Here is an 11,278-nt window from a genome sequence, read left to right on the forward strand (position 1 = left end):
CAACAGCAGGGTCCAAGAATAGAGTGAATGGTTGCACACTGAAACTTCTGTATGCTTGCCTAACAGCACAAACTAGCATGTGTTTACTTAAAGGTAAAGGTACCCCTGCCCGTACGGGCCAGTCTTGACAGACTCTAGGGTTGTGCGCTCATCTCACTCTAGAGGCCGGGAGCCCAGCGCTGTCCGCAGACACTTCTGGGTCACGTGGCCAGCGTGACATCGCTGCTCTGGCGAGCCAGAGCCGCACACGGAACGCCGTTTACCTTCCCGCTAGTAAGCGGTCCCTATTTATCTACTTGCACCCGGGGTGCTTTCGAACTGCTAGGTTGGCAGGCGCTGGGACCGAACGACGGGAGCGCACACCGCCGCGGGGATTCGAACCGCCGACCATATGATCGGCAAGTCCTAGGCGCTGAGGTTTTACCCACAGCGCCACCCGCGTCCCATGTGTTTACTTATGACCGGAATAAATCCTGTTTTATTTATTGGGAAACTGTCTGTAGGATAACAGCCTAGGATTCTAAAGTGCTTCTTTGCCTCAGATTCAGGGAAAGCTCACACAATATACAGTGAAAAATACTCAAATTGCTATCTTTAGGCTCCAACTCTGTGTTAATGCACATAACTGTAGCTCAGGGAGGGGGAACCTGTGGCCCTCCCCACCACTGCATTATCCCAACAGCCCTTTTCAGATTGCAAAAGCCACTTCAGTGTGTCTAATTGAGATGAGTGAAGTGGAAGTACTTGATCCTTTCCCCACCAGCTGTTTCAGTTTTCCACAACTCCCCACCCCCACCACTGGAATTCTCCCACTCCTGTAAGGTTTTAAATGTGTCCCCTCCCCATTGCTTTCTATTACGGAGAGGTCCCTCTGTTCATATGACTTTGGGCTCCGCACTGATATGTGACAGACTTTCTACCCCTTGTATTTCATGGTTTGGGGGACTCACTATTTACAAATGACGTGTGAGTGTGTGTGTGGGGGGGTGCTGGTATAGGTGCATGGTAGATACATACAGCAATGTAAAATAACAGTTCATGCACCCAATGAGCGGTGAGCTCCTAAATGAAAACTCATGAAGCTGTTCCCCCCCCGCTGCTGCTCTTGTTGCTACAACAGACTAACACACCTGCTGCCCCCGTGCAGTGTTATATTAAGCCACGTTGCCAATTATCAGCCTTAGCTAACGGAAGGAGGAAGAAACCAGCTGTAATTAAATTAAGCACAAAAATAGATGTTGCTGCACACAACACATTAAGCACAACCAGTGCTATTTTTATAGAAAAAAAAGGGTGATGGAACTCACCATGAACACCTCCCTTGTTCTCTTAGAATGGCAATGGCGCCCACTTGAATGGTGCTGAAACTGAGTTCCAGTGAGTTCCAGCTGAAAAAAAGCCTTGAGCACAACATCTAACTTAACCCTTGGTGCAGCATCTTCTTGTACCTTTGCAAAGGATGCACAGGAGTTACAACAGAGCAGCTCGTAGGCATCTATCTGTTGCTATGAATGATGGCTTTTTGAGTGGGAACAATTTCCATCCACTGGCCTACTGTATGAGGGTCTTGGGAAGAGATCTAGAGAGGACCTGCATTGCTTGAAATAATGGTTTTTGCTGCTTTTGCTATGTACACCCCCCCCCCTTTTACAATAAAAGATTTATTTTGGGTCACACTGAGTGAGTTCCCCTATCGCCACCATCAGCCTTTGAAAGGAAACAGATCTCTAACCAGGACTGAAGCCCCCTTGATTATAACCTTATGCAGAAGCGTCAAAGTATTCTAGGACAAGTGAAACAAACAACAGCTGCTATTTTTTTATTATGTCATTTATCGAAAGTAATTTTTTATCAGTTATTTTTTTTTTTTTACAATGTAACATCACCAAAGAAAGAAAAGACAAAAAGAAGTTGACAATGAGGAAGAACGTACAAGATGAATACAATGCCATCTTTTGTTCAAAGTTCTGATTAGATGTTGGGAATTTATAACACAGAGTATAAATACGTTCTCTTTCAAGACTGATTTGTTTCTTCTGAAGAAAGTGTTGCAGGTATGTCATCAAGAACCCCAGCTTCTGAAAAATAAATAAAAATTAAAAGTGTATGCTTGTGAAAGACAGGAAACAATAAGTGCTTGGAGACAAATCTATAAAACTACAGTTCACTTCCAAAGCAATTATGATACAAGGCAAGGCACTTGAACTCACTTAACACCTCTGAAAAGAAATAAAAACAATACGTCATTCCTTTTTTATGGTTTCATTCGACTGTTTGTAATTATGTATGGATGTAATTTTGATACAGGCATGTGTTGGGGTTCAAATCAGTGGTGGGAAACCTATGTTCTAACATAGAGGCAGCTAACCTTTGGTTTTCAAAGTGTTGCTTTAATCATATTGACCTAGGTGGCTGGAACTGAGCGGAGTTGCAATCTAACAACACCCGGAGGACCACAGCTTCCCTTGCTTAAATACATGGCAAATTCTAAATATGCTTCTCTTCTTGCACTGTTGCATGAGGCTGGTCACCCATGAACATTTTCACCTGTCAATGAATGTGCTTTTCTTCCCTTATCGAGAAAGCATTGTGTGGCTTTGACTCAAAGGTCCCTTCATTGACAGAAGCACTACCATCCGATTTGCAATTACAGTGCCTGCCTTTCATCTTGCTGTTATTATTCTCTCCTTGTACGAATAATTTTCTACCTATATGGCTCCCTTTGTAGGGGGAAAAAAATCACACTGCCTAAAAGCCGAAAGAAATTCTGGAAAGATGCAAAACCCCATTTATTTCACCTGCAATTTTCCTGTAATAATTAAGAAGCCATTCAGCATTGAGAAAGTGTGTGTAAGAAACAACAGCTTTGTTTGTTCCAGAGTTAGAATGCTTTGTTCCATGTCCAACCAAACTAGGAAGATCAATGGGATGGAGCAACTGCCCCAAGAGGAAAGGTTACAACATTTGGGCCTTTTCTGGTTTAGAGAAACAGCTAGAAAGGGGGCACATGACCGAGATGTATAAGATTAGGCATGATGTGGAGAAACAAGGCAGGGAGAAGTTTTTCTCCCTCGTAATACTAGAACTCAGGGCCATGTAATGAAGCTGAAAGTTGGAAGAGGTAGGATAGACAGAAGAAACTAAAGTGGTACCTCGGTTCTCGAACGTCTCCATTGACGAACATTTCGGAACCTGAACGTCAAAAACCCGGAAGTGGATGCTTCCGTTTCCTAATGCACCTCGGAAGTCGAACGGCTTCCACTGCGTGTTTTTCAATTTTCTCAACTGAATTTGCAGACAGCCCTTTGCACCTTGGTTTTCGAATGTTTCGGAACTCGAACGGTCTTCCGGAACGGATTACATTCGAGAACTGAGGTACCACTGTACCTCTTCACATAGTGCATAGTTGAGCTGCAGAATTTTCTCTCACCAGGTGAAGTGAGAGAAACTTGGATGGCTTTAAAAGAGGAATAGACAATTCATGGAGCATAAAGCTGTCAGTGGGCTGTTGGCTATGTCCTACCTCTACTGTCAGAAGCAGCACACCTCTGAATACGAATTCCTCTGAATCAGGAGACTCAGGTCCTGCTTGCAGGCTTCCTATAGGCATCTGGGAGCCTTTGGCCTGATCATGCAGGGCTCTACTCATGTTCTCACCTCTGCCAGTGGACAGGTTCAAATGTCCATGCAAAGCTATGTGGGTAATAACCAGCAGTAGCCAGATCTGCTTTTTCCAGGAAAGGATGCAGTTGGTACACCAACCAAACTTAAGCAAAGGAATTCCTGGCCATAAGGACTGCCTGAACATCCAAAAGCCAGCCAGGTGTGCCTCTTCCAGGTTACTCCGTCCCCCTCTCCTAGTGTTCTGTTTACACCCAGTTCCTCATTGGTCAGTTTTGGGAGCTCCCCCCCCCCTTTGGTTTTGCCCCTAAATATTTTCTTTACGTTTTTCTGCAAATATTTTCTGCAAATTCTTGGGGTTGGGGGGGGGGCTTTGGAACAGATCTGGAGTGCACACAAGGAAAGGGGGGGGAATCCTGTTGCTTGAGTGGAATGCTGCTCATGGAATATGGGTTACAATCCTCTGTAAGGATTATGTTAATTTTCATATTACAAAACAGTTTGAAGTGAAAACAGGTTTACTAACCTTTAAGGTGTAAGTATGTCAAAAATTCAATTACCATACGCAAAACATTGTCATCAGTCAGTGGTCTTCCCAAAATACCTAGAAAATATTAGTTAGGTATTACTAAATTTGCTGTTCATTTAAAATAATTAAGGTGAGGAAGGGGATACATATTGGCAGTAGTATAATATACATTAGGATATAAAGGGTTTGGTTTTTTTCCTCTCAGGCTGATGAGACAATGTTGGTTATAGGTCTACTTATGTTAACCAGCTTCTGTAATCAGTGGCACTCAGTTTCCAGTGGAAAGAAGCTTTTCCTCTAGTTTAAAGTATCTTTTAAAAAGATTATTTCATTTTCAAATGCACTAAGAATAAAAAGGTGTGATGCAATCCATACACCAGTTGATTGACTGGCCCTGCCGAAACCTCTAGACTCCTGAAATCCTGCCCAGACCCCCCCTGTAAAAGTTTGGAATAAAGGCTCTCTTTAGAATCTAGAAATGTGCCAAAGAATGTTTGTTGGGCAGCTGTTCAGATATCACTGGGATATAAACTCCTCAGTAAGTACGAGAAGGGGGTCATTTCATTACCTGCTTTTGTATTTCCTTCAAGCTGTATGTCACGTTTACCAGCTAGACCAGGCTGGGCATTAAAAACTTTGTCAATTGCACCTGTTAACAAACGAGAGAGGTTTCATTCATTCTGTAATGCTTACTAGAGTAGCCTGAGATTCATAGACGTCACCACACCAGGTAAAAAGATTTCAGCTTTGAACAAGAACGTGAAAGACATTTCTTGATGGCATGGTGAACAGCAAATGAATGGAAAGAAGCATTTCACTTAAACAGACACACCAGCTGTAAACCAATGCATAGATGTCATAGATGATGATGTGGTGGTGGTGCAGCTATAGGTATAACACGTCCCAATGACTTTATGTGTCCCTTCAGCCAAATGTGGAACTGAGCCATTAGCAAGGAATTCGAAAGGCGTCTCCTGAACCATCTCTGATTCAAAGCCCTCGTTTGTCCTTTCCTGAAAAGTCGTGACTAAAAGAGTTGAGCATATTTGGGTGCAGTCTTGGGCTCATTGTGTCCAATTTAGAAAATGTAGTTGTACTATAAAGATTTAATTGAACAAAAAACACCCTGGTGGTTATCACCAATTGAAGCTTTGTTACTCAAACTGCTTGGCAAAAAGGGGAGTTGGCCTACATACAGAGATTTACTGAGGGACCAAGAAGGAAAGTGGAAATTAAAAGACTATGAGGAAATTAAAGAACATTTTCAGAGTTGGTTACATTACAGACAATTACGTGAGATGTATAAGGAAGATAGCAAGAAATGGTTTAGTTATACAACTTCTAGATTTCAAAAGGATGTTATAGAAGAAGAAGTGAAGCTGTTGAAGAAAGCATATAATATTTTGCTAGAATGGGAGACGAAAGATTAGGAGGTTAAATCAGTTATGATTAAATGGGCACAGGATATAGGACATAACATACAATTTGAGGGCTGGGAAAAATTGTGGAAAGTAAATTTGAAATTTACAGATTGTTCTCTTTTGAAAGAAAATTATATGAAAATGATGTACAGATGGTCTATTACATCAGTACAAATAGCAAAAATGTACAAAACCGGATCAAACATATGTTGGAAATGTAAAGAAAAAGAAGGTACTTTTTACCATATGTGGTGGGAATGTAGAGAGGTTAATTTTTGGGGGGGAAATGATAAATAATTAATTGGAAAAAATGTTTCAAATAACATTCGTAAAAAAGCCAGACGCATTTTTGTTGGGGATTGTAGGACAAGACCTGCCAAGAAAAACAAAGAACTTATTTATGTACGCTACAACAGCGGCAAGAGCCTTGTTAGCACAAGGATGGAAGAATGAAGAAACCCCAATGAAAGAACAGTGGCAAGAAAAACGGATGAACTATGCGGAATTGGCTAAATTGACATATAAATTACGTGAGAAGGACAACTTTGACTTCAAAGAAGAGTGGGAACTTTTTACAAATTACTTAAAACAACAACAAAAGGAATTGGACTCCTTGGCAGGTTTTGAATAAACATCCACAAATTTAGTAGATGAACATATGATAGATTAAGTAACGATACGTACATTCTTTAACATGCAGAGAATAACATAGGTATACAAATCAGAGAGAGGAGCTGAGGGAAGTCTCTGGAGGGGAAGGGAGGGAGGGAGGGATAGGGAGGGGAATAAGGAAAAAATGGGGGAACAATGTAATTGATTATTTGTTTTGAAATTTGTTTGTGGAAATTGTTCAATAAATTTTATAAAAAGAAAAGAAAAGAAAATGTAGTTGTACTGTTGCTTCCTTTGGTTTTAAGTAGCGAGTTGTCAGTTAGTTTGCTTTGACAGTAAACTGCAGTTAGTTTACACGAATAACCTCCAAAAGCCATCTTACGTTCCCCAGGTGGCTCTTCTGTCCCCTTTGCACGGGACATTTTCTTGAGGATCTGAGCAACACGACCTGAAACAGATTATGGCTATTACCCAACCTTAGAAAAAACGGAACTTTGATCAGTAGATCTCCTTTCTATGGAATGGAGATTTGGCTGTCTGCACAGCCTCTTCAGTCACTGTTTATCTGAAGCCAACACAAACAAATAAAACATTCTTAGTAGAGGTATTTAGGCACTGTTTTTAAAACTCTTGTATTATGCTTTACCCCTTGTAAGTAAAGACACCCCTCTTGTGTCCTTGAAAGTAATTTCTACAACATACGGACGGATAGCTATAATCTAACATATTGGGCAATTTTGAAAAGGTGTATTGAACACACCCAATAAGCAGCAAAGGTGTGAAGCTTGCATTCTGAAAATGTCGCTTAGTTAAATACAGCTCCGTTATGAGTGAAGCAGCTGGAGGTTACTAACAGATGTGTACAAAGGGAACCTTGGGCTGTATTCAATTAAGCTTTACTTAGAGTCGACCCACTGAATTTAATGAGCACGGCTGGGTTAGGTCTATTAATTTCAGTTGATCTGTTCCAGGGATGTCCAACAGGTTGATCGTGATCTATTGGTAGTGTTAGGAGTCATTCTGCAAAGAAACAGAAAGGATGACTGTAACTTTAAGAACCTTTTCTGTGAGTTCTGGGAGTGGTTTTCTAGGCTGATTAGGTACAGCTGGTGATGCCTACAAAAGGAGGAGAAGTTGCAGTTTGAATTTGCCTGCAGAGAGAGAACACCTGCATGTCTTTTCTTTGTTGTTTTGTATAGCTGTAATAAAACCTTTGTTTGAGTGTTTTACACCAGTTTCATGGTTCTGTCATCTGCCACCAGAAGAAACCCCCCCCCCCGCCTAACAGTAATAGAGCCTTGCATGATGAGTGCCAGCATTTGTGGCATGGTCATTTGGGGCATGCCAATTTCCGCAGTATTGCAAAAATGCCAGAATTAAGTAAGGGAATTAAAATGAAAAAAATGTTCAGTTTTTCTGGACTGCAATACCTGCAAGGAGTCTAAAAGTAAGTGGGGATCTTATCCTGAATTAGCAAGAAGCCATTTGCTTTATTGCATCCAGACCTTTGTGAGCCATTTGCAGAATCTGAAGGAGGAGCAATGTTTTTTCTGGTTCTTGTGGATGATTATAGCCGGTATACTTGTTAAAACACAAAAGTGAAACTGGTCAACTGATTAAAAATTGGGTCAACTATATAGAAAGGCAGTTTCCCTACAAAGTTACCCAATTGCAGAGTGACCGCAGAGGCGAGTTCATGTCTGAAGCCATGGTTGAAAAAAACGTGGTATTAGTCACCATAAATCGTGTCCTTTTTCACCCGAAGAAAATTCAGTTGCAGAACGCAAGATAAGGTCTTTACAAACAATGCTGGATTCTATGTTATGTGATTCTGGCTTATCCAGGAAGTTTTGGGGGGAAGCAATTCTCTGTGCTAATTACATACAGAACAGATTGTTTCATTCTACCATAAACAATACCCCTCATTTTTTTGCTTTATGGAAAAAAAACTTTTTTGGACCATGTTAAAACTTTTGGTTGTTGGGCTTGGGTTCACATCCCAAAAGGACAGAGAAGGAAAGGAGTTCCCAAGGCAAAGAGACTTAGATTTGTTGGTTGTCAAAGTTGGTCAAAAGTGTATCTGCCAAAAGGGCTTGGCAGAGTTGTATTATCAAGACATGCAGAGTTTTATGAGTAAGATGGTTGGGCTCGTTTACATGGAAATTCAGAAGTTGTTTTATTTTCAGATGATACAGATAAATTTGTGAAATCTGAGGAAGAAAAGCCACAAATTAAAGAAAGTTCTGAAAGTGATAGTGAGGAGGAATCAGGGGATGAGGGTCCCAGTACACAATCTCCTAAAGCTGAACCAATTTCTCCTGAGCAAGATGAATCAGAAGGGGAAGATCGTTCAGAGGGGGAAAGTGTTCAAGTTTGAAGATCACAAAGAAGCAATAAGGGGGTACCTCCAGAAAGGTTTACTATACAAGAAGTTAAAACTGTTGATGTGAAGAAAGAACCTCGTGATTATGAGGAGGTTTTAAAGTTACCACACCAGGAAATAGTAATGTGGGAAAATGCAAGTAAAAGTAAAAGACTTTTGAACCTTACTGTGAATTTTGTCCCCTGACACCTAACCACTTCAATCGCTTTACCCTCTTCTCTACCAAAATTACCTGTTCATGGATAACAAAATTATTTCCCCAAGCTGAAGTATAGTATCTACATAAAGCACTTATCATGGGCACAATCTAGGTAAAGTCCTATTCGAGTACACTCATTGGGATTTAGGAACACAGGGAGCCGCTTAATATTGAGTCTGATTATTAGCCCCTCTTGCTCAGTATAGTCTACAATAGCTAGCTGCAACTTATCAGGAGATCAGGCAGGGCTCTCTCCAAGTCCTAGCTGGCGACTGAACCCAGAACCTTCAGCATGCAAAGCAGATGCCCTTTCATTAACTTTGCTGGACTGGGCCTCAGTTGTTTGTAGACAGTCCAAAATACATCATCTTCTCAACAACATTAAGCAAAGGAAAGTAAAAAGATGTGGACTCCAAAGCAGAAGATACAGTTTTCCAGCATAGTATTAGTTTGGCATATTTATTCCAGGAAAGTTGATAACCACATTCAGAGATACTAGTATGTATATTTAATATTATCTGTAAATGGCATGGCTTCGGAACTGAAAGATGAGCTTTCAGATAAAATTGGTTTACTCTCAGGATTCAAGCGCAGTGATAAGAGTCATAATTCCTGCAAAGCACTCCACTGTAAATAGGTTACAATAAACACCAGAGAGAGCACTAACTGAGTGATTTAGTGCTGTCACCCGCCACAAGCTGGGAATGAGAGTTAGTATGGGATATTGCATGTATGCTCATGTATAGTATGTGATGAGCTTTAGAAACCTCGGGATGTTACTTTTCTGTTATTCCAGATTGCCTTCAAGTAATATAAAACATTTGGACTTACTTGGACCAAGCAGATAACCAGCACTATTCACAGTCCATCCCCTTTTCTCTTTAGCCTTGCAGAAGGAAAAATTGTGAGATTATTATTTTTTCACTTATTACTGCCACACAGTTTTTCTTTTAAAATACAGAAATACCAGCCAAGGAAATCACACATTGATCATGTTTCATAATATATATTTAAACCTGTTTTCTTGAATGTAAGTGTCATCTATCATATATAACTATATAATATTTATAGTGTTGTTTGAATAGTATAATTGAATTTTAAGGATAAATTACTATATAGCTAAAATAAATAAATAAAAAGTAAAGTAAATGATTTGTTACAGGTTTCATCCCTCATACTTTGTACTTTCAGGTTTCTCTGGAGTTGGCTTCATCAATTTCAAAAGAACTTCCTTCCAGAAAAGTAAACTTGGGACTGCACCCAGCTTGACATTAATGTCTCAGTAAGAAGCAACTCACATTCTCCTTGCTGTTAAACTGTTTCAAAAGATTTACACCACTTTCTCTGGGATTCCTGTGCTCTTCAACAAATCACTTGCTTCTCTCCAGCTGGAAAAGATCAACTCTTGGAAAATACAATTGTTATTCCCCCACTTTCCTTCCTGCCCCTGAAATGGGGAGGGAAATTTGTTCCACCACTGCAGAGGGATGACATTGTAGAACTGGCAACTGTGGAGAAGTGACCAAGAAATGCAGAGGGGCTTTACTACATTCCCAAAGCACACCTTCATGCCAGACAACAGAATTCCACCAATCCACCATACCTGAAAGGACTGCACTATATAATTGTGATGGAAACTCCAAAAAATCACCACACACCACCATCACTCAAAAACCTCAGGATGACACTGGGGAGAAAACAGGGATGCCATCCTTTGTAAGAAGGCTGTTTGGATACTCTGGAATAAATGAGTGGCTATACTGCATCAATACTGGAGGAAAAAACGACCGTGTGAACACACTTTCTCTTGCATTGATCCAAGAGCAGGCTTCTGAAATTTACCGTGAAATTTGTCCCCCACCCACCCTTCACCACTTACACATGATTATTGTAGACGGAGAGTAGTGTAGAAAGCAGAAAGCGACAATACTCACGGATAACACCAGCCCGAAAGTCTCTGAGACGGCAGCGCAGAAGATCAAGGAGGCAAACAGGAGACAGGTACACCTCTGCATCTGAAAGGAGACCAAGACGCACTGAACCCCTCTGCCTGCCTGCCCCTGTCAGCTGGGGGGGTTTCAGACACCCGCTTCCCTTCTTACCACCCCATAATCCCAGGAGGAAGAAAGTAAAGGGGAACGAGCGATGTTCTATCTACAGATTTTATATAAACACACGCGCGCACTGCGGGTAGGAGAACTCAAAGACGCGCGTCAAAAGTTGTAGCCAAAGATGGGAAAGGCGCAGAAGGTCACGAACGCAGCGGGACAGTACCTTGACTTGCAAAGTGGTGTCCGATGTGTGTCGAGGTGGATCCTGGCGAGCGGTAGGACGGTGGTCCCCAAGGGCTGCTGGCTGATCTCCTGTGGGAATCTTCCTCACTCAATCCCTGCGTGGATCCCACGAGGAGGAGGAGGAGGAGGAGCTTGCGGAAGAAGCGCTGGGGAGGCGGGGTGGTGGTCCGAGTGGTACCCAAGCCAGCCCGATCCGCGCTATTTATGAGCCTCGCCGGA

At 41.5% G+C, this 11,278-nt stretch overlaps 1 protein-coding gene across 2 annotated transcripts; it reads right to left on the reverse strand.

Moving 5' to 3' along the window:
* Positions 1-1,796: 1,796 nt before the first annotated feature.
* GAL (galanin and GMAP prepropeptide) lies at positions 1,797-11,272 on the reverse strand. 2 transcript variants are annotated; one of them, XM_083458569.1, is made up of 7 exons: positions 11,040-11,272; positions 10,700-10,780; positions 9,597-9,651; positions 6,566-6,631; positions 4,719-4,799; positions 4,148-4,225; positions 1,797-2,078 (listed from the first exon to the last, which is right to left on the reverse strand). In XM_083458569.1, exons 2-7 carry the CDS (start codon positions 10,778-10,780, stop codon positions 2,017-2,019), a joined length of 423 nt encoding a protein of 140 aa, XP_083314695.1. In that variant the 5' UTR covers positions 11,040-11,272; the 3' UTR covers positions 1,797-2,016. The 2 variants fall into 2 exon arrangements, with proteins under 2 accessions (XP_083314695.1, XP_083314696.1); XM_083458570.1 differs by lacking the exon at positions 6,566-6,631 and having other exon boundaries at positions 1,803-2,078.
* Positions 11,273-11,278: the final 6 nt, after the last annotated feature.

Source organism: Podarcis tiliguerta (genome assembly GCF_965153285.1).
Source record: "Podarcis tiliguerta genome assembly, contig: HAP1_SCAFFOLD_272, whole genome shotgun sequence".
Classification (NCBI taxonomy): domain Eukaryota; kingdom Metazoa; phylum Chordata; class Lepidosauria; order Squamata; family Lacertidae; genus Podarcis; species Podarcis tiliguerta.

What these genes read in the sequence shown, in the direction of transcription:
- GAL (XM_083458569.1), bottom strand. Translation starts at nt 10,780, where the DNA reads ATGCAGAGGTGTACCTGTCTCCTGTTTGCCTCCTTGATCTTCTGCGCT. An exon ending in TGGTTATCTGCTTGGTCCAA is followed by an intron (nt 6,632 to 9,596) that starts GTAAGTCCAAAT and finishes AATCTGTTTCAG; the next exon opens with GTCGTGTTGCTCAGATCCTC. An exon ending in TGAAGGAAATACAAAAGCAG is followed by an intron (nt 4,226 to 4,718) that starts GTAATGAAATGA and finishes AATATTTTCTAG; the next exon opens with GTATTTTGGGAAGACCACTG.